The 23,513-nt window shown below is 38.7% G+C and overlaps 1 protein-coding gene across 6 annotated transcripts in view; it reads right to left on the bottom strand.

Annotated features, from left to right (window-relative positions):
• The window catches only part of PRDM5 (PR/SET domain 5), a 146,051-nt gene that overhangs the window by 55,533 nt on the left and 67,005 nt on the right, over positions 1 to 23,513 (bottom strand). For 3 of the 6 annotated variants that reach the window (XM_029076928.2, XM_029076931.2, XM_039913730.1), the window contains 7 exons: positions 22,073 to 22,152; positions 18,628 to 18,712; positions 17,807 to 17,964; positions 13,427 to 13,513; positions 11,595 to 11,688; positions 7,974 to 8,134; positions 1,919 to 2,012 (listed from right to left, as the gene is read on the bottom strand). In XM_029076928.2, the coding sequence (XP_028932761.1) occupies positions 1,919 to 2,012; positions 7,974 to 8,134; positions 11,595 to 11,688; positions 13,427 to 13,513; positions 17,807 to 17,964; positions 18,628 to 18,712; positions 22,073 to 22,152 (759 nt within the window). The remainder of the gene's footprint in view (positions 1 to 1,918; positions 2,013 to 7,973; positions 8,135 to 11,594; positions 11,689 to 13,426; positions 13,514 to 17,806; positions 17,965 to 18,627; positions 18,713 to 22,072; positions 22,153 to 23,513) is intronic. The other 3 variants (XM_029076933.2, XM_029076930.2, XM_029076929.2) reach the window with 1 other exon arrangement.

Raw genomic sequence — 23,513 nt, forward strand, 5'->3', positions numbered from 1 at the left:
CCTTGAGCTTCCAAGTCCAGTACAGAGACATGGAACTCAGGATTCCCAGCATGATTAATGGCAGGGAACACTCTCTCAGGGTCAGTTTATCTCTGACTTGAATGTGGAACATCTGTTTTGAGCCAATGAAGACCGATTTGGTCCTAAACATTATCCTGAAAAGGGCTGGGTTTTATCCTACACAGCTATGGCTCTCTTTTAAGAGACTGAAAGATACCAATTCTGCAGTGACCTCTTTAGTATACCTATAATATTGAAAGGATTAAAATGCTTTAAGCTCTCTGGGGAAAAGCGTAGTTGTTTTCAAGACTTCTCTTTGATACCCTGATCCTCCCAGCCGCTACTCAAAGAGAATGATCCCCCTCCAAATTGCTGACTGCCAGGCTGGTCTATCTACTTCACCATGCTGTAGCATAACAGCATCACTTCTTTCACCTCATCCAGCTAAAAAGGGGGAGGGGATAACACCATTTGTCTGCTCATAGAAGCTCTTGGATTCTTTCATTAACTTGTTTCTCTTTTTCTAGCAGTTTCAACATGTTGGAGACAACAGATCCAATGGCAGCATGGCATAGTGAGAAGCAGCATGGTGTACTGGATAGAGCACGGGCCTGGGAGTCTGATGATCATGGGTTTTAATCCTGAGTCCGTTACTTGTTTGCTGTGTGACCTTGGGCAAGGCACTTAACTTCTCTGGACCTCAGTTCCCTCATCTGTAAAATGGGGATTAAGACTGTGAGCCCCATGTGGGACAGGGACTGTGTCTAACCCAATTAGCTTGTATCTATACGATCACTTAGAACTGTGCCTGGCACATAGTAAGCACTTAACAAATACCATAATTACTATTATTATTAATGATAGAAAATCTTGGAAGGTTGAAATCAGGGTCTCTATTTTGATGGTGGTTCTGTGACCCAAAAGCTCAAATTGAACAGAGCTCAGCAACCCCATCATCAGTGCCCTTCTGAAATCCCACCTCCTCCAGTAGGCTATCCCAAAATATTTTTTTCTCCCCAGGTTACACCCTCCAAATTATTCTCAATACTTGTGGCCTGCCTCAGTACTGTATTCACAACATCCTGTCACACTTGTACATATATATTTAGGGGCTATTATTTAAACACTTCTTCCTCCTACCTGTGAATTATTATGTGTCTGGCTCCTACATTAGATTGTAAACTTCATGTGGTTGGGGATTCTGTCTTCTACAGATACTGTACTTTCTGGTTTGGGATGGGCATTTCCAATAAGGCATTTCCAATAAGGAGAGTGACTTTCCATCTCCAGGAAAGCCTTGAAATAAAATTGATCAAAAGGCAGGATAAGAAGGTAGCTCTAGGATAGAAGAAAGAATAATTTCTGATCAATCAGGGGAGTCTAGAGCTTTTGTCATTCCATCCACTTCAAAATGAACTGTGAAATCATGACAGCAGAACAAACTGTGATGAAAGCGAGAATCAAGGAACTGCTGGACTAATCGGCTTAATGAGTTTTAGGGAAACATTCTATTTGTAGTCCATTGAAGTAAGGTTGGATAGGTGTAAAGAGAGAACATAAAATATGAAATGAATGCTAGAGTTATCTCATCTGACATATTAAAGTAATACTCCAATATCCTCTACCTTTAAAAAACTTGCCTTTTTTTCAGTACATTTGTTAAGTGCTTACTATGTGCCAGGCACTGTACTAAGTGCTAGGGAAGATATAAGATAATCAGGTTGGATACATTAATCCACATTTTACAGATGAGGTAATGGAGGCAAAGAGAGGTTAAGTGACTTGCCCAAGATTACAGAAAAAATAAGTGGTGGCAGAGCTGGGATAAGAACCAAGATCCTTCTGACTCCCAGATTCTATCCACTAGACCACACTACTTCTATATCTCGCAAAGCATCATTAAGTGCTATATATGTACCTGTATGGCTGCGGATGTGAACTCGTAGTGTTCCGTTGCTTGCAAACTTCTGCCCACAATATGGGCATATTTTCTCCTTTTCTCCCGTGTGTGTCTTTGGAGAAATAGAAAAAAAAGGGGAAGGATTAATGACAATTGGCAAGACTGACTCATTGAAATGGATGTTACAATGGTAATTTTCTTTTACCCCCGAACTTCCTCGTTTCATTAGCATTATCTAACATCAGAAAACGAATCTAAATAATGAATCACGGATGTTCTAATGGTCCAGAAAATTTGGAAAGTTTCACTGTTATCCAAATGAAAAGAATTGGACAGGCTATTTTCTTAGCACGTCATATTACATTCCATCCGCAAAAGATTTGGCACCTAAACATCAGATTCATCTTAATATGCCATCAGAACACTCACAACAAAAATAGAAAAGAGAAAAATGGTGCTTATATGTTCGGGCCAAGTAATAGTTCCATGAGCATGTTTTTTCAATTTCTCAAATAATGCCCCTCTCTCCTAGGGGTAAAATTAACTCCAATAAAAGCTTCCCTCACCTATAATCAGGCATTCACTCTGATTTAGCCCAGCTTCTTCTACAACAGAAGAAAGAAAAAACTGCATTTGGACTTTTTTCTTCCTCTCTCCTTTAGGGAGCTAAACCTGAAATTGGGGCTCAGAAATGTCACATGAGGATATGGGGATAAGAAAATAAGGAGAAAATGATGATGGAAGAAATAAATTTTCACTTTAGCCTCCCAAAGAAATCTTTCAATATTCTTTTATCTCTGTTCCTCTACCAATGACCTTATGCACTTGAACCTATACCTTTAAGCACTTAAGAGTAATCCCCATCCTAGCCCCACAGCACTTTTGTACATATCCTTATACTCTCCCTTTTTCCCTATCTGTAATTTATTTTGATGCTTGTCTTCCTCTCTAAACTCCTTATAGGCAATGATCATGTCTACCAGCTGTATTATATTGTACACTCTCCTGCATTTAGTTCCATAAGCATTCAATAAATGCCATTGCTTTGATTGATTGGTTCCCAAAGTAATGGAAGATGGTGACTGTCCAGGGGTGAATTGTCCCGGCCCCTTTAGAGACAGGAGAAGCCAATTTCAAATTTGGGATTTGAAAAAAGTTACTGTGTGCTTTTAAGCAATTGATCAGTGGTGTTAACTGACCACTTACTGTGTACAGAGGACTGTCCTAAGTGCTTGGGCAAGTACAATACAATTGAGTTGGTAGACACAATCCCCGTCCCCAAGAGACAAAGTCTCAGCCTAGAGGGAGAGACAGACATTAAAATAAATTATAGAAAGGGAAAACAGCAGAGTATAAGGATAAGTATATATGTACAGCTGGTTTGAGGCAGGGTGAGTATCAAAGTGCTTAAGGGAACCATATATAGGCAATGCAGAGAGAAGGCGAATATTACAGTGGGAAAATGAGGGATTAGCAAGAGAAGGCCTCAGGAGGAGATGTGAGCTGAGTATGGCTTTGAAGGTGGAGAGAGTCTTGGTCCATAAGATACTAAGGGGGAGGAAGTTCTGGGCCAGAGGGAGGAAGTGATCAAGGGGTCAGCAGCAAGACAGATGAGACTGAAATACACTGAGAACTGTGAATAGTAACCACTCAAAAAGAGCTGGAAATTAGAAACGATCAAGGGAACTTCCAAGCCTCCATCGTGTAATTAACTGAAGGCATGTATCCTATTTTATGCCAATTTCAAGAAATAACAAAAATGATAATACGAGGAGATAGCCTGGTTAACTTGTTTTTTTAAAAGGTAAAGTTAATTCTCTGCTTTGTGTTTCCAGACAAACAGAAGAAAATGAAACACTTAAGACTCTACTCTGCAGCATTTAGTTCCTGAATGAGTACTGAGTATAGCAGGGATAAAATAAACCTGGCATTAGATATTCATTAATAATGATAAGTGCAGCATTTTTTACCTTTTTTACTTTTGGCCAAGCACTGTAACTATGTGATGGGGTAGAAATAAGATAATCAAGTCAGACAGTCTCTGTCCCACACAGGACTCACAAACACAGAGGAGGCTTCTAGTTAGTTCTTCTAACTTTAATATTTCTTAACTTTCAATATGAGCCCGTTGTTGGGAAGGGATTATCTCTATTTGTTGCCAAACTGTACTTTCCAAACGCTTAGTAAAGTGGTCTATACACTGTAAGTGCTCAATAAATATGATTGAATGAATGAATATACCTATTCCACATGCACTATAACAAGAGTAAATTATGTTAAGAGCAGCCTGCACTGTAATTATCTGCAAAGTTGAATGAAAAAGTTAAACTATTTTAGCAAATAGGAATGTGATTGATGGGAAATCAAATGACCTTCCTTTCTGAAATCATTCCCAGTCTAAGGTCAAGTCCATGTTAGCAAAATAATGTTGGTGTTAATCCAAGTAGAAATAAAGCCACAGACCCCATCACCCGGACTGGTGCTTTCTTTCCCTGAATATGTTAATGGATGATTAACTTCGTTTGACAACCATTCTGAAAAAATGTAAACTTTAAACAAATTCAGAAACTCCACTCTCCTAAAAGTAACGGGTCAAATTTGCAATTACTAACACCCAGTGAAACTGAAAGAACAGCTAAAGTCATCATTCATGTTTGCAAAACATAATCATGTTTCTTTATTCCTCAAAACTTTAGGCAAGAATGGTCAGCCCAGAGAATCCCACCTTAGAGTTATGAGTTGGCACTCAAGATGGAGTCTCGATTCCCACTGTTAAAAATCAACGACCTATATCAGTGTCACTCCTCCACAACAGAAGACTCGTCCCCTTCCCCTTCCATTTATGTCAACTGTACTGTTAGTAGAAGCTTTCCACTCCTGGTATTTCTAACGAAGGGCAAAGCTACCCCAGTCCTAAATGGTTTGTTATAATCGCTGAGTTAGTAAAATTTTAAAGGTTGCTCTTCTTGGAAGTGTTATGGAAACTGCCAACTGAAGATTAGGTATCAGATTACAAATATGGAACTTAAGGCAGAAGGCTGAACTAGAAAAATGTCAGGCTTTAAAAGCTTCCATTTTGGGCCCAAACTAGGCAGGGATTTAATTTGACTAAAAAAAATAATAAACTGCTACCTGGCTATGCATTCTCCCTTCCACAGTAACAACCTCAACACACATGGTATACATTTAAAATTATACGTAGAGTAAATCGTGTACAACTTCAAAACAGTCTGGGCCTGTTCATTTTACAGCCCCTGACACCCAGGAGAGAAATGCAAAAAAAAAAAAAATCCATCTTGATTAGGATTCAGTTGTTTAGAAATTGTATCTGTTTACTGTATCAACACTGGAATCCTACAGATATCCCAGCTCATTCTGAACAAAACAACAGAAACATCTCCAGTACCTCCTGTGGCAATCTTTTACTGCTTACAGACGCACCTCATGTGAGCCTACTCACAGGTAATCCTGTAGATTATAGGAAAGCAAATTGGTTTTCCCCATGTTTCTTATCTTAGGGATCTCAGAAATACCAATTGCTCAGTTTGATTCATGCTTGGAACTGTGGGTCACAGAGATGCCCACAAGCACCTTGCCATATTTTCATTTACCTGTCAAGTTTATTGGGTTATAAGCAAATTCTGGGATACTTGTAATAATAAAAGGATTACGGGGACATGCTATGTTCAAACCCTAAATAAGTAAAAACTGCTGTTAGGTGAACATCAGGATTTCATTTTTAATTTATTGGATTACAACTAATTTCAACTTCATCTCCCTAAAAATGCTCCTTCTAAAGGCTTGCCCATCAGAGAAACACCTGGAGACATGACTTTGCTTTCCTCTTTCCACATTTCTTAGGCCCTATTAATGCTCTACTGTTGTTTGGCACCTCCTGCCAGCAAGTAGATTTTCCAAAAGGAAGCTCTATGGCCCGAGGCGTGGATTTACATTTCTTCTGAATATTTGAATGGGAAAAGGTACCAATTCATCAAAAGCTTTAAATAGTAACCACTGCCCAAGATAGGAAAATCTAACCAGGATGAAAAACCAGAATCTTACAATGTTATAATAATAATACTAATAATTATGGTTCTCGTTAAGCACAATATTTTAAGTGTTGGGCTAGATAAAAGATAATCAAGTCAGACACAGTTTCTGTCTGTGTAGGAGGGATTTAACTAAATGCTCACTGGGTTTGGATCTTAAAATAATTTAGGTGAACAGGAATTTACAATAAAAAATTTCAATGTTTTTGGCCTACAAAAATAAGTACATGTAGTGGTATACTAACCAGAGATAAGTAAAAAGGTGAATGTTATATTTTATTCAATTTTAGTGACAACATAGTAATTACAATGACCCAATTATTTTTATGAAAGAATAAAACAAAGGATAGCATGCCCATTACATCTATGTATATCTATGTAGTAATAATTATCACTATTGTATTTTTAAGCATTTACTATGTACCAAGCACTGTACTAAGGACAGGGGCAGATATAAGTTAATCAGGTCAGACACAGTCCCTGTCTCACGTGGGGCTCACAGTCTGAGTAGAGGAAGAACAGGCATTTAATCCCCATTTTACAGTTGAGGAAACTGAGTTATAGAGAAGTTAAGTGATTTGCCCAAGGTTACAGATCAAGTGAATGGTAGAGCCGGGATTAGAATCCATGTCCTGTGCCTCTCAGGCCTGGGTTCTTTCCACTAGGCCATGCTGCTTCTCTAGAGTTGGGAGAGTTCTCTGCATATATCTAACCTGTGTTTATGGTTCAAGCTGAAATAACTTTAAATATCCTAGTCTGTGGTTCAGTTCTACGAAATCCCTTCCGAGGTGCTACATTCACCCAGTAACATAATTTGACCAGAGCAGATTCACCAGGCTATGACTCAACTCAGGTCATCTGATAGCTACAATTTGAGAAGTGGAAACCGATGCTGGTAACAACTGCTAAGGGAAAAACATATTGAAGCAGGCATCTCTTGTGGGTTCTAGACTTTTCCAAAAATCTCCCAGATTAAACACAGTTTTTACAGCTAAGTAATTTTAAAATGCTATTTTTTCTAAAATATTAGATATTATTACAGGCTTTTTAAATGTACCCTTCTCTACTGGAAAACAACTTACAAATGTTTGGGACAGATGTTCTAATCTAATGATGTACTTACCGATGACCAACTCCTGCGTTTGCATTAGAAACGTAAGCATTACGTTTAGTAGAAATGTACTCAGAAATAATGAGGAAAACGTGGGAAGCATTGAAAGAATAATAGTAATAAAAAGCGAAGTCGCCGGATGCAAGCAAAACTGCAAGTCTTCACACAATTCCCAGGCATGATGCATTAACAATCCAATGATCACTTTGAATGTATTTGTTAGTCACACTGGAAGGAGTTCCAACAGACCTCTGTTCCACAGCATAAACGATCTCTCACATGTGAGGTCTCACTGGAATTGCTCCACGTCTTCTCCCGGCAACAAATCAATCATTATGTGAAAGAGTTCACCTTGTTTTGGTTTGAGGCTGAGGCTTCTTTGCAAAAGCTTCCCATTTGCTGCCAGCGGAATCAATAAATCTGAGATCATTTACTTTGGTTTGCCCATCATGGCTCATTTCATCCTCCTCACCTACCTAATCATCCCTGTAAGAAGTTCCTGGCGGAGATCCACACTTGTTGGCATCTAGGGAGTCGGGGGAGTGGGTAGAGACAATGGAGGAGGGGTATACAGGTGACTTCCAGCGAGTGGGTAAGAACAACGAGGCCAAGGGCGCTATAGGCTCCAAAACCAATCAGCAAATGGTTCTAGCTTGGGGCCTTGCTCTAACCTATTCACTTTTGCTGATACTGACCCTCAAAAACACAGCTGCAAACTGCAGTGAGTGACCACTCTGCCATTTATTCAGCTTAACGATACTTGCTCCCAGCCTGCAGGAAAGACGGAAAGAGTAAGCATGATAGGAGGGAAAAGTATCGCGAAAGAGTAAGCGTGATAGGAGGGAAAAGTGTCAGACAGCTCTAAGGGTGAGTAAAGGAACTGGAACTTAAAGAGGGATCAATTTGTACTTACTTTTTTATGGCTTTTAAGCACTGAAGGTGTCACAAATGCTTTGTCACACAGATCGCATTTGTACTTCTTATGTCCATCGTGGACCACCTGGATGTGGACATTTAAAGTGTCCTTCCTTTTGAAGGTGGCATCGCAGTGGTCACACTTGAAAGTTCGCTCACCTTGGAAACAGAAAATCCAAATGTGAAGGCACCCAGCAGCAACAGACTTGCTACCTGCTCAGTCTGAAGGACTAAAGAAGTCTTTGAAGGACTTCTTCAACAACAACTGTTCAACCACGACTACATTTTCTAAATGTTCTACGGAGCGTAATCTGTTAGATTTGTAACCCGCAGAGACATAAACCGTAATCCAATGATGAGCCACTGTTGAGGAATGTTATGTTGCAATCTGTGACCCACTGAAGTTAGCAAGTGAGACTGTCTCTCCCAGAGTCTTCCCCCTTTCCTGAATGGGTAGAGGCCGTATTCTCAGAAGCTGAGTGTCACAAGACAAAAGTACTGTATTAGACAGACCTTGCCCTGCAGTCTTAAATGGGAAAGTGTCTTAAACGTTGACATCCCCAGGGGAAGCAGCATGGCTCAGTGGAAAGAGCCTGGGCTTCGGAGTCAGAGGTCATGAGTTCGACTCCCGGCTCTGCCACTTGTCAGCTGTGTGACTGTGGGCAAGTCACTTCACTTCTCTGTGCCTCAGTTACCTCATCTGTAAAATGGGGATTAACTGTGAGCCTCACGTGGGACGACCTGATTACCCTGTATCTACCCCAGCGCTTAGAACAGTGCTCTGCACATAGTAAGCGCTTAACAAATACCAACATTATTATTATTATCCCCAGGCTTCACTGACTCTGGATTAGGTTCAGTCAATGGAGTTAAAATAGCAAAGTGGAGTCCTGTGGCCTCTTGTGATGAAATCTCTTAAGAAGTAGCAGCGCTTACAGAACACCCACTTGATGTGGGGCACTGGACCCTTCTGTGTCCCTATGCACTTGGGTCTTAAGCACTTTGATACTCACCCCAGCCTCTCAGCAGTTATGTAAATATCCTTATAGTCAGCCGTTTCCCATCTCTACTTTATTTCAATGTCTGTTGCGCCTTCACAGATTTTAAGCTCCTCGAGGTCAGGGATCATGTCTATCAACTTTGTTGTGCTATACTCTCCCAACTGTCTAGTACAGTGCTCTGTACACATTAAGGGCTCAATAAATATCAGTAGGAGCTTACATTCTAATGGGGGAGTAAAACATAGAAGCAGTATATTTGTCTTTGCATTAAAACATCACCAAACTACTCCAGGGAATTATTTCAAGGACAATTTTCAGTCCCTTGGGGATCCTTTTTCTTTCTTTGGAATATCTCCACATTGAGTGCTAGGGAAATGAATACCCTTGACTGAAGTAACATAGTTTTTGTTTTCCTTCTTTGGGAAAAAAAGGAGAACTCAACCAGCTTCATAAAAAGTGATTTCCCATGCAATCCTCTTGAACCACAACTTAAAGGTTAAAATCAGATGAAATGTGCATATCAATCTCTCATTTCTTTTTAAACAGGAAGCTGATTTGCAATTTAGCTTGGAATTCGAAAACTTTTAAAAAGAAGGCTAATTCCTGACATAATTTTGATAAATCAGTCTATGCTCTGAAGCCAGATATGCTTTTGCAAAAACCCTAACATTCTTACTTAGTCTTAGTGGATTAAGATGCAATTTCATATTCACTGTCTTTTCCTCTTTTGTTGTGATCTTTTTCTGATTTGGCCACAATTTTAGCTTTGAAGAGTACCTGGCAGACCTCCTACTAGATAACTAACTTCACCTTTACTCTAAATCAGAGCACATATGAATAAATGCTTCATATCTTTTTATTGGCTAAACATCTGGATGCATTTTTCTTAAGTTCTGATGAATGTGCCATTTAGCATATACGGTTACATTTGTTCTCCATGTATGTTTAAGCATCTAACCAGCCTTGTCAACTTCAATCCTGAATTTCTCTGGTAGCCTAAAAGTTAATAAACTAAAATGAAAAGTATGAGGTTCCTTTCAATAATGGCTCACTGCTGCTATCAAAAATCTAATTTCAGTGTACCAACACTGACAAGCAAATTTTCCAGCTTGTCAAGCCAAGACTGATGTTATAATTCTTACTGATGTAGGAGAAGCTTACTTGTATAAATCATAATTCTGAAAAATCTACTCATCTCATGGAAGTTGTCATCCTTACAACAAAACAATATTAAAGTGAGTTGGAATATCTGTTTTTTTCAGTAAAAACTCTGTGTGGGTCTGCTTTTTAGTGCGATTCTTCTTGAATGGGAAATTTAGAATGACACATATGTGTACATCAGCATCTGCAGACGCTGTGGTGAGTTAGAGATGCTTGGGTACAGAGTCATTTGACAATAAATGGATTCAAAGCATCTTTGTTCTGTGTTGCAAAAAAAACATACATAGCAACATCAAAATTACTTAATATTTACAGTACTTTACATTAAAATTCTTTACCACCTCTGGCTTCTGCCCTAATCAATCATCCAAGCTTTTAGAAATATTTGAAGTTATGATGATAGGTACATAATTTGCTGCAGTTTACTCGCATTAGTAATAGTATGTATTGTTCTTAATGTATGCAAGACACAGTACTCAGGGCTGGAAAAGAACACACAGGCAATAATTAGACATGGTCCCTGAACCTCAAAGTGCTCAAAAACTAAGATATGTGGTCATTACTTTTAGATATGTGGTCATTACTTTTAAATTAAAAGTAACTAACAATGCTAAGCTATTTTTCTCTTTCAAAATAGAAAGAGACAACTAGGTCAAAATATTTTTTCTGTTACTTTATGATTTTGTCAGAAAAAAAGTAGTAAGAGCCTTTAAAATTCTGAAAAGTCCACTTTTACTCAGTTTATAAAGTGATGAATCTCAGATAATGTAACCAAGGAACCTTTAGTGTCCCTTATATAAAATTAGTACTGGGGTTGGGGCTTTGCAAAACTACATCTATTTTTGAAGTTTGCCAGTTGAAAGGTCATATTTTCAGAATATAATCTGAAATCAAATATGTCTTTCATGTTAATTAAAACACTACTCTGCAAATAGATGCATTTACTTCAGCTTCTAAATGTCAGGAAAAGGTTTTCCTTTGAATGTAAGGCTCGAATGAACAGAATTGCCATCAGCAATTTAGAAGAAAAATGATTATGGGCTCACCAGAACATTACAGCCATAGCCTGCTCATTATACATAGGAAATAATTTTCGAACAACAAACTCTAATAAGCAAGTCATACAGCATTTACCCAGGCCTTTGCATTTGAAATGCTTGAGGAATTTAAAAAGTAGATGAGACACTTTTACTGGGGTTTGGAGGTGCAGGGGGAAATGGGCGTTGGAGGGAAGGGAAAGAAGGCACAAAGAGTATACAAGGTTTTCTATTTGACTAGACCTCCTGGAATTTTACCAGTTCAAATACAAACCTAAGCCAACACAGCTAAATTCCACATTTAAGTACACTGAGCTTTGATGCGTTTCCTTTTGTGAGTTATGTAAGTGTGACCTCAAGACACCTCACTCTTCATTACATGCGCCACGCCCTCTTTGCTCAACCTAAGGTGGCACTTACTGTTATGTATTAGCAGGTGTCTCTGCAAAGAAAATGGGGTTCGGAACAAAGCTTTACATTCCTCACACTGGAATGGTCTTTCTTCAGAGTGAGTCTGCAGATGAAAGACAGTGTGTCAGGTGAAAAGACCAGGAAAATCAATTTTGAGTCATTACCATAATTAGAGTTACTTTGGTTTTGTATTCAGTCAGGGTTGGGGAGGAAAAAGAAAGGCGGTGGAGAGGGTTTGTGTGGGGATTTCGCTAGAGGGACGTCTTTCAATTCTGACATCAAGATATAAAGAACACGGAGATTTGACAAAAAGACAACAACAACTACATAAGGAGTTACACAGCTACTCAACTCAAAGTTACACTAAAACAAATCTCTGTGCCTTCTGGGCTGATCTGTAGGCAGGTGAATTCTTTAGAAATTAATATGTACAATAACACAATGTGGAATTCTCTCCACCACTCCAAATATTGTCTTTGGTGACTTAACTCCCTAGGCACCAGGTTTAAATTTTAAATGGAGAATAATTACTCCTTCAGGTCTCAGGAATTATGTCCTTACCTCAACTCTGCATCCCTGTCTTGCACCTATGATAGAAACCTCATTCATTTTGCCTTAGGCATTAATAAAGTGATGGATGGAAATGAATTATTGAACGAAACAATTTCAACATTGCTAGCTCAGTTAAGGCTCTCTCAAATTTAGGAAGAGAATTAGCATCCCCCTAGCCCCACAAATTTCAAAGTGCTTCCCCTGTAATCCAGTCCTAGCCCATTGTGACCAGAAAATAAAGTAATTTATGCAATTTCCTATAATTTTAAGATAAAGGATGGTTTTCAAGTCTTCAAACTGCCTTTGGCTAACTAAAAGGATCTCGTGCTCCAAAGCCATTGGGGGTAACGACCGGGTAGTATATCATATATGGAGATTTAAGTTACGAACAAAATTATGTATGTTTACAACTGTCCTTGCATATGAAGGACTAAGTATACCTGTCTGAGTTTTGATTTAGGGTTTTTTTTTTGTTTGTTTTTAAGGAAAATCTTAATCAATAGAAATTCATATTCAGAATATAAGATGAAAGAGCCAGTGGGAAATCTGGGCTCCTTTCTGTTACACTTACATCATATACAAATCTTAAAAGAATATTTTTGCATCTTGTTAATGCCAATTGTAGTATGTTGGCTTTCTTGCTCGAAGGGTTACAAAATGGATGCAATTACTTCGAAAAGTAGAGCACGCCACAGAAATGAATTTCAAACACTGCTAAAGTAATAAAAGTGCATTTGCAACTTCAGGTATTTTCATATTAAAATGTCATTTAATTCACTTCCACAGCATCCCGGTGAGGAAGTATTAATTACTACAGGCTTTGCTGAGTTGGGAATATTAAAGCCATCTAGGGCCAAAGAGGGTCTTAGTAAGAGTTGAGACCAGAATTTGGAATATCTTGACTCCCACTTTATTGTCACAACCCAGCCACTCCACGGTTTCAAGCTATGAAAATCAATGAACCCTTATTGCTTCTATAGTGGCAAAGCTGGAATCAAGGCAAGAGAAGCACCTTGAAAGTGATAAATTGGTAACATGACAATTAGTGAAATTAGGAATGGGAGAGAGACACTTAACACCTCTAAATTAGCAGTTGAAATCCAGTCCCAACAGAGAGTCCCTTAAAAACGCTGCCATTTCATAGATGGCCAGTGCAATGCCTAGCCAAGAGGCACTTTCAACACAGGACCCATCACCACCCACTGGACTGGGCTGGCACCACCCACTGCTAATCTTGGCAGAGAAACCAAGGATTTACTGGACGTGAAGAGACTGAGCTACCCTCTCACCTTTAGAGGTGGACCCTCCAGAACAGAACTGAGGCACATTGGTGGGGCGGTAGGGGAAAGCTTGCACTGCTGCTGCCCGTGCTGCACCTGTTCTGTGGATAAATAGAGGACTTCAGTCTCCAGGGCTGTCAACCCAGCTCCCTTCACATAGAGCTACATTAAATCAAAGTTACAAAAATCAAAAAAAAGAAAAAAAGAAGGAGCCTTAAGCCTAAAATGCTTAGCGCTTTTACTTCTGATAAGAGCAGAGTGCTATCTGCTCCCTCATTGACCCTTCTGATTTTCATAATCTTTTAGCTCTAGCAGTTTCCTGTGTGACATCTGTGAAACTCTTAGATTACAGCTCATCTGAATGGGCTACAGACAGCCAGGTTCATACATTGACAAACAAAACAGTTTCTTCCCAGGCACCAATAAGAACTGGATTATCTTGACTGTTTTTGCACACATGGAACAAGTATGGAAAACACTTATAGAAGGACCTGTTAAAACTGTCGACTTTCAAGGGCATTTTTCTGTGTTGCTTCTTCGTCAGAGTTGGCAGAATGTGCAAATAACTCACTGCACAGATGGTTCACCAACTTTGAACTTTAAAATGAAGAACCTCCTTAGGGCTACTAAAATTGGGATGCTAAAGCTGCCTTTTGGTGAAGTGAGTCTTTCCACCAGAACTCTGAATTTTCATAGGAAATCCAATTCCTCTGGCTGGTCAAGGATAGAGCAAAATGTTGGTTATGGAAATTCTGGGAAAAAATTGGTAGAGCAAATTTAAGGCACACCCTTCTTGGAGATTTTCATTTGATTTCCGATTTTCTCAAATATTATGCCCCCAAGACTCCCTATTATCGGCATTTTACAGCCCCCGCGGACCCATAACCCTGACAAGATTAGGAGGTAGAAGGGAATGCAGGGGCAGTTGGCTGTTTCATAATAAATTACCAAAACTCCCATATTGAGGGCAGGAAAAAATAGCTTATATTCTAGGCACAGGAGGGCAGGTGGTGCTTATAGTAATGATGATGTTGGTATTTGTTAAGCGCTTACTATGTGCAGAGCACTGTTCTAAGCACTGGGGTAGACACAGGGGAATCAGGTTGTCCCACGTGGGGCTCACAGTCTTAATCCCCATTTTACAGATGAGGTAACTGAGGCACAGAGAAGTTAAGTGACTTGCCCACAGTCACTCAGCTGACAAGTGGCAGATCCGGGATTCGAACCCATGACCTCTGACTCCAAAGCCCGTGCTCTTTCCACTGAGCCACGCTATATCAGATGAAGCATTTGTAAAATGCTCTGGTGCTTATTCGGAAGCTATGAAACCACACTGCAGGCAGCTGGAATACATCAGACACCAGACTTGGGCAATCCTTGCTGTTCGAAAAGTGGGCACAGATTATCTCCGGTGCTAAAACAATATTCTATAAATAGGTTCTCCATCCAGTGGCATCAGAATGGACTCCTTCACTGGAAGCGTAATCATTTTGCCTCAAAATCTGGTCTGGCAAACAAAGGGCAAGGCCACTCTGCAGATGTTTGAGTGAGCCACACTAAGTCTGTGAGAGGTCTGAAAAAGGTTACCTTTCATGGCTCAAGGCTCCCTCAACTCTGTCAAGTTGCACACCAGTGCCAGGGGCTCTAGGAGTTTCTGGGCTATTGTGAGACCAACTTGCTGCTTCTATGACACCAAAGAAGTTAGATTTCCCCAGCCTCAAAGAGAACCAAATCTCTGTGTCTCCTGGACCAAGGGAAGAAGCAGAAGGGGAGTGGGAGGAGAGGAGTGAAAATCCAATATTGGACATTCTCCTGCCAGAATTAGGTCCTCTTCCTTCTAATTAATTGTCCCATCCAAGAGGGAATCTAGTGTGACTTCTTGAAATACTTGGGCACAGTGCTGGTGCTGGCAAAATTCTAACATCATTCTTATTGATCTCAGAACACTGGTGCCCGGATCTTGCCAGGGAAATAGTTTCCTATACAGTAGGAAAATCTCACCCTTTCTATTTTGTGGATGGCAGTGTTCCAAACATTTGGATAATATTGGCTCAGGAAATACTTTTTCTTTTAACTCACCCACCCATCTGAAATGTCAACGCCATAACAGATTAAATAGCCTCAATGAAATCCTTTTCTCAAGAAGATACAGATGTGAGCTAGAGTTATATGGCCCCACATTTGACTCAATTTCTAATTTTAAATACAAAACATACGGTATGATGGTTAACTATATTGTATTGATTTTGGCATTTGAAGATATCAAGTGTAAAACTTTTCAAAAAAAAAAACTGCTGTCTTTACACATTTGAATATACAGCGTACATTTCCTACAATATGTTTAAGACCAAACTGCACCAGTATATTAGAACATAAATAATACTCTAGAACATAGTTAAAAAATTAAAGGATGTAGTTCAAATGGCTTCAGTACTTTTAAAAATACACATTATATTAACATTATGCTGAAGTCTTCCCTAACCTATTTATTACATATTATTAAGGCAAAGACAGCATCTAACTAATTGCAAAACCCCCTGTTTTGAAACCATGTATAGAGGATGACTTAACTGGAGCTCTTAATTTGTAGAATATTTTGTCATGAAACTTGCAATGTGAACTTAATCCTCTATTTGTCTATTATTGTCCTTCTAAATACACTGAGGTTTTAAAATGCATTCGATGCCACTGATGATAAAAAATAGACTGCTCTCCCAGAACCCAATTCTATAAAGCTCTAGCTATCATTATGCCCCCCAAACCTCAATGATATCTCTACACCAATTAATATTTTGGTATATCACATTGAGAAAGGGTTCAATGGTTTAAAAGGGTGTCAAACAAAGTAATTAAAATTCATTACAAGCAATAAACACTTATATATGATCTCTTTACTATCATTATCATCCCCATCAACAATATAACTCCCTTGGGAATGAAAATCGGGTACAAATTTATGAATTTCATTACCCTCTAGGGTTTAATGCAGGAATTTCCCCACTTTTCAAATACCTAAATTTTGGCTCTAAAACAGAAAGAATAATTTCAAATGATCACTACTTTTATCATCAAAATACTGCTTTATCTCAAGGGATGTTACAACATAAAGATAACGTTTACTATTGTGATCAAAGAAAGCAAATTACATACTAGAAAATTAAAGGGATCTAAGTTTATTTTCCTGAACCATCAGCTGCTATTCATGATACGTGATAATGAGCAGATTTAGCAATTGTTGCCTTTTCATTCATTCATTCAATCATATTTATTGAGCGCTTACTGTTTGCAGAGCACCATACTAAGCACTTGGAATGTACAGTTTGGCAACAGATAGAGACAATCCCTGCCCAACAATGGGTTCACAGTCTAAAAGCCTTCTCTCCTTTCCAAAGTCATATTTTTTTTTAACTTCACAATTAGCCATAAACAAACCCTGATGAAATAGGAGTGGTTTTGCCCTTTATAAAAAGTGACTTCACCGAATATATTACAGGCATGTCCATGTCACTGTATCCCTTGTGTAGTAGGTCTTTATACTACACTAAGATGATATAATATTTAGAGGAACATGTTGGCTTTACAGCAGATGGGCTTTTGCAAGTGTTCAGCTCTGGAAAGAACCTCATTGTTTGTCTCCAGTCTAAGGCATTGTTATTACTTTTGTATGATTTATGACTCAAAGTATGAGAAATGGTGCAGAAATCCTGTGCCAAATTCCCAGGTGGCATATAACCTACGCCAAACTGTGAAAAACTTGTAAATATGGGCATATCAGTTTCATTAAAGAAAGGAGCAAGAGGTTTTGAAAGGCTGGGCAGGAAACCAGCCAGATTATTTTTTACAGTCCTATAATTTGGAGGCAGCAGTGACTGATGCACCTCTGCCATTGAAAGCAAACTCCTAGGATAAAAATAATGACAGGCCAAGATTTCTGCCAACCTAACTCTACCTTGTTTCATATGGACACAGTGCTTAAGGCCAGTGTTGTTCTGGATGTAATGCTCTTGGAAGATTTAAAGGATAATTGTGATGCAATGAAGACACTGCCTTTTTGCAATTCCAAATCAAAAAAGGACAATCACCACCATTTTAATAGGATTATAATGAAAACCTAAAGATGGGCTATTCTAGATTTGATGCACTCAACTTTTGCTTGGCAATTCATAACGAAAAAAATCAAGAGAACAGAACTGATTATAGTACTAACTTTTTTTCCACTTTTCTTTTGAAAACGAATTCATTATTAAAATTTCTTTAGACTAGACAAACCAAAGAAAAGCTTCCAATTCTTGAATTGCTTGGGTTACAAACACCCTGCCCCAACATCACAATAAACTGCTTTAAGGCCAAAATAGCTGGAAAGTAAACAAAAATTACTGAGTTCTTTACCTTCTTGTGATTCTTGTAAACATTTCTGTGGGCAAATCCCTTTCCACAAAGCCTGCATTTATAGGGTTTATCTTCACTGTGTATTATTTTGTGTGCAGTCACTTGATCGAGTCGTTTGAAGGACTTATTGCAAACCTCACAGATGTAGGGGCGCTTTTCTGCAGAAAATGAGTGGGGACATTTAATCTCCTGTTTATATAGGGAAAGAAGATGAAAGGGAGAGACAGTCTCTCCTCTTCAGAGATTTTGAGCAGTGAAGTCAACCCAATTAAGACTAAACCAATTAGAAAGACAACTAGTGCCCTTCATGGAGGATGTACTCGGGTGCCTCAAGAAACTAGCACGGTATTTAGCAATATTCATTTCCACACCTAAATTCCAATTAATTAGATGAAATAAAAAGAAAAATGTTTTCAAAAGAACATGGTTTGTTTCCATATGTGAAAGTAGGGATGATAGTTTTAAAGGTTTTCCACTTTAGCAATATTCATACAATTAAGTTCCAAAGCAAAGTTACTGTGCAAAAGCACTGTAAGTCAAATACCAATTTCAAAAGTTGCAAAAAATTCTTCCCCACTTCAAAGAACAAAAAAGAAACAATCCAAATCCATAAGAAAGGTGTTTTCAAAACATAACTTTAGCAAATTGAATTCTTAGCTTATTTTTACCGGCACAAACATGCTGCTGAATAAGCAATCACTTGTAGTACTCAGGAATTGAATAAAAGGAGACTAAATTCCTGAGTTTATGTTTTTTAAAATACCAGAATATCTATTTCCATAAAATAACTTATTATATCAGGCAAAAGAATGAGTGGGTACCTGAATGGGTTATCATGTGCCTCTTTAGCTGATTAGCTGAAATGAATTTCTTGTCACATTCTTGACACTCAAAGATCTCATGAATCTGCAAAATGGACATTAAAGCATATGGTTTTTAAAATTATTGAAAAACACCACATGTCACAGGCTTAGAGAACAATCGAGCCTACTTAGAATTTCTTAGACAATAACTAGTACTCACTGGGACACATTATGATTTCCTCCTCAAATATCTTACCTGGCGTGTCTTTGAAATACAATGATTTAAGTTACTGAACAAAAACATATTAAAAACATATAGTATAAACGAGCATATAAATAAATCTTATAAAGTACATTGTTACCCAAACATGCTTTAAACATGTGTTTATGTAAGAAAAGTAGCCCTGCTGGTTAATCCAGTGGAAAAAGCACATATCATTAGTGGTAAACGTTTCTTCCTAAAGGACTACCCAAGGCATTCTGCAAAGGTGGACAGGAACAGGAGGAATCCTGAAAAATATTAGGTGGGGCAAACTAGCCTGATTACCGAGGCAACTGCCTGCCGGAACAAGGCAGAAGCGGCTTGACTTAGTGGAAAGAGCTCAGGCCTGGGAGTCAGACGACCTGGGTTCTAATCCTAGCTTCACCATTTCTCTGCTGTGACGTTGGGCAAGTCACTCAACTTCTCTGTGTCTCAGTTACCTCATCTATAAAATGGGGATTAAGACTGAGGCCCACGTCGGACATGGACACTTAATACACTGTCTGGCACACATTAAGTGCTTAATATCTTTTTATTTATTTATTTGCAGCATTGAGGAAAAGCACTGGGACTACGGTGCATTACCTTTGACAATCAGTGGGTCCTGCAAATGGAAAGGCTTTGTGAGATTTTTGAGATTGGGTCACATCCCTGCCTGCCCAAGGTGACCTGTGTCCCACAGGAAACCTGATTGGCAGAGATGGGAGGCTTCAGGAGGCAGACAGGTAACAACAACCACCAAAAGCTATTCCTTCGAGCAGGTGCTCAATTTCAAAGTCTCATTAATGGGAATTTTTTGTAAGGGTGGAAAATGATCAGCAGCACATGGATCTGATCTCAATTTACAAACTTGAAAATAATACCTGCCAAACTACTTTAATTTAATTTCTAGATTGAATTTGAGTTTGCCAATGACTTCAACTGAAAAGATCTCGGTGAAATCACTTTTGTACTAACAACATTCTGAATTTAAAAAAATGAACTCAAAGCTGTTTAAAAACTGGCTATTCAATTAAACACTATATAGTAATTACTTTTGACTACATTTGCTTGATCAGAAGTCTGCTGTAATCTTAATTCATCCAAGTGTTATAAACCTTTTAAAATTCACACTTAGAGTTAATCTGAAATTGATAAGTAAATTTTGAAAATTATTTTATGACATAATCAAGTTGTATTTAATAAAAATCACTAAAGCTAAATGTGCTTCAGAAAATGGCACTCTGGGTAAGAAGTCTCCACAGTTGGAGACAGATGCTCAGAGGTACAGTGAGAGTTTGGTTCACTTGTATGCATCCACATGCCCTCTCAAAATTTAACATCACTACCTTTTCCCTTTATTTTTCACTTTTCAACATGGGACAAAAAGCTTCTGAATATTTCCAAGAGATGATACAATCCAAGAAGCTGTCTTCACACTAAAGACAACTCTTGATCCTACACTGGTGATGGGAATCTAACAATAACCAACAGTGACTACCTGCAACATCTAGTAAAGGCAGCTAGTTGCTTTTAGACCAATCTTGAGGCGGGGGAAGGGAAGAGAAGGCAGGACGTGAGTGGTGGGTGACAGCTGTGAACGAAAATGTCCCTGAACCCAGTTATCCCCACATCACCTGAAGTGGAAAGAGCCCCAACCTGGGAGCTGAAGGACCTGGTGTTAATCCTCGTTCTGCCACCTGCCTGCTGTAGGGCCTTGGACAAGTCATAACTTCTCCATGCCTTGGTTTCCTCATCTGCAAAATGGGGATTCAACATCTCTTCTCCCTCCTACTTAGACTGAGAGCCCCCTGAGAGAAAAGGACTGTGTCCACTTGTACCTACCCCAGAGCTTAGTACACTGCTTAGCACATAGTAAGCACTTAAATACCACACTTATTATTAAAAGAGTATTAGACAAATGGGGAAAAATAGCAGGGATCCCAGGATGCCCAAACAAATAAGGAAAGGTGGGAGGAAATGCTAAAATGATACTTAAATGCTCGGTGCTGGAATATATTGAAAAATGCTACAACATGAGGCAGTGGCAGAAGACTGACATTCCAGCTCTGCCAGAGGATACCAGCTTTATTATATGCCACATATCACACTTGCTACATTTAAGAGAAAGAACATTCAGTGGCCTTAAACATACAGCTTAAAGAGAAACTAAGTGTCAGGTGATTCAGGAACTCAAAAACCTAACATGCCACTGCCAATATAAATAAGCACCCATCTCTTCTATTATATGGATGCCTCACAGAGCACAAGGAAAGGCCTCTCTGAGTCTTAGGATCTGAGGCCATTTCCAAAGCCACCCAATAGAGAAGTCACTTTTTAAAAGATGAAGAATGGTGCTTTACACTGATTTTAATTGTTTTAAATCAATATATGAATTATGCATCTAGGCAGTAAATCAAAGCCCTGAAAAATTGGGTTCAATGACAACAGTTTAAAGTTGGCGTTCGCCTATTTTCACCAGTACCATCAATCTGCATATTGGCTTTACTACATCTTTTCAGGCTCATGGCTGATTTGATAATTATATAAAACTATTAAATTGGATACTCACATTGTGGAATAACAAACTTGTTTTATTTGAGTATGAAAATGCAGAATATAACATGAAACAATTCTAATTGAAATAACTTTCTGTACCTAATGAATAATTCAATTTTTTTTCCACAATGATTTCTCTTCTCATTAGAGGTCACAATTTGGGAAATTTATCACCCACAACAAATTTCTAGCAAATGTTTCTCACTTTTCCTTTATTGGCTCCATTTCTATTCACCTTAATTTTAAAGAACTGCCGGATTTTTGCCAAAGTGAAGCCAAATTGCTTGATCATTAGCTTCATGGGATTATCAAGTGGATTCATTTTCCTAGCTAAAGTGCCTCTAGAGTCTGCATTTCAGCTTATGAAGCCAAATAAAGTTGAGCTTGTTCATTAACGCCAGCATTAAGTTTTCTCTCCTTAGAAAGGGGAGAAGTTGGTCATCCATGAGATTGTGGAATTGGGATGACATCCAAAGTTGCAATTTACACAAGAATAATTCTCTTTTTCATTGTATCATTCTTGCATGAATAGTATCTAAGAAGAGGCACTGTCACAATGACAAATGTTGCTACCTTGGTAGCAGCCCTGAATAACCCAAATTCCAACCTGTTTATAAGATGAAAAAGACAAAGTCTGCCAGAGTCAAACTTGATCTTACTGACCTTACGATGCTCTTGTAGATTGGATGCTGATGAACACTTCTTATTGCACACTGCACACATAAGCTTTTTCCTAATGCTTCCTAAGGCAGAAACAAAACCACCATCATCTTAACAAATCAGTTTCAAGAGATACTGAATGTTTCCACTGGGCATGTAATTTTGCACAGGTCATTTGACTGACGAAAGAATTGTGCTCTGGCATCTCATCTTCCCAAATAAGAATTACAATACTTTCCCTGTGTTATATTTCCTAGGACTTCAAAGGAATGGAGGTTGTACAGTGCTTCCCATGTTAATTTCTTTTAAAAAAAACTGTCAAAAATGGCAATATCACCTATCTCGCACACAGAGTGCAATATGAACTAATATTACAGGAAGCTAAAATTAAGTCCTCTGAAAATATTCAGTTTGGAGGTTCAAAACTTTCAAAATTTCAATTTGGGTTCCCAGTAGCAAACCTTAGAACTCCTATTTCACCGATGTGCTTTGAAATGTCTCATTTAGAACTTTCTTCATATCCCTATATATTCATTTGTTGACTTACTACATTGGGGGGGGGGGATACTGCCTCAGTGCTCAGAGTTTTTGAGCTTCTTAAATCAGAGGAAACTCTTATTCCATCACTGTCATGCTCATTAAGATGACAGTGAACAGCGTAGAACCAAATGAAACAACAGAAATTTGCACTTCAATTGCTTGAGATGTAACAAAGTAAAGATTTAAGGTCATTTCTGGCATATAAAACATCAATAAAACTATCTGATATTCTTACTGGTTAATGGGAAAGACTGGGTGGAGTTTCTTGCCTACTAATAACCAGTGCACTATTTTGGGTTGTCTTTGGTATTGTCTGCTGTTTTGCAGCCAGGCCAAAGTACAACCAAACAAATCCATTTTATCTTCATCTTAACTACAGCATTCTATAATAATAATGTCGGTATTTGTTAAGCGCTTACTATGTGCCGAGCACTGTTCTAAGCGCTGGGGTAGACACAGGGGAATCAGGTTGTCCCACGTGGGGCTCACAGTCTTCATCCCCATTTTACAGATGAGGTAACTGAGGCACCGAGAAGTGAAGTGACTCGCCCACAGTCACACAGCTGGCAAGTGGCCGAGCCGGGATTCGAACTCATGACCTCTGACTCCAAAGCCCGTGCTCTTTCCACTGAGCCACACTGCTTCTCTTACTGAGCCTCACTGAGCCACACTGCTATTCTATGTATACACATCATATGACTAGTACCATAGTACCATAGAAACCAAATAAATCCACCTGTAATAGTGAAAGGAAAGTTACAAAATGGAAACATTCCTCTTAAATTCAGAAAAAATTTCTTTTGATCCTCATTAACAAAAATTTAAAATTACCCTCTTTTATGCTTCAGGAAGACAGTGCTTCAGAACAAATTCAACATTTCAACCCTTTACTGAAATACAGCAA

This window comes from Ornithorhynchus anatinus, chromosome 12 (assembly GCF_004115215.2).
Source record: "Ornithorhynchus anatinus isolate Pmale09 chromosome 12, mOrnAna1.pri.v4, whole genome shotgun sequence".
NCBI classification, from domain to species: domain Eukaryota; kingdom Metazoa; phylum Chordata; class Mammalia; order Monotremata; family Ornithorhynchidae; genus Ornithorhynchus; species Ornithorhynchus anatinus.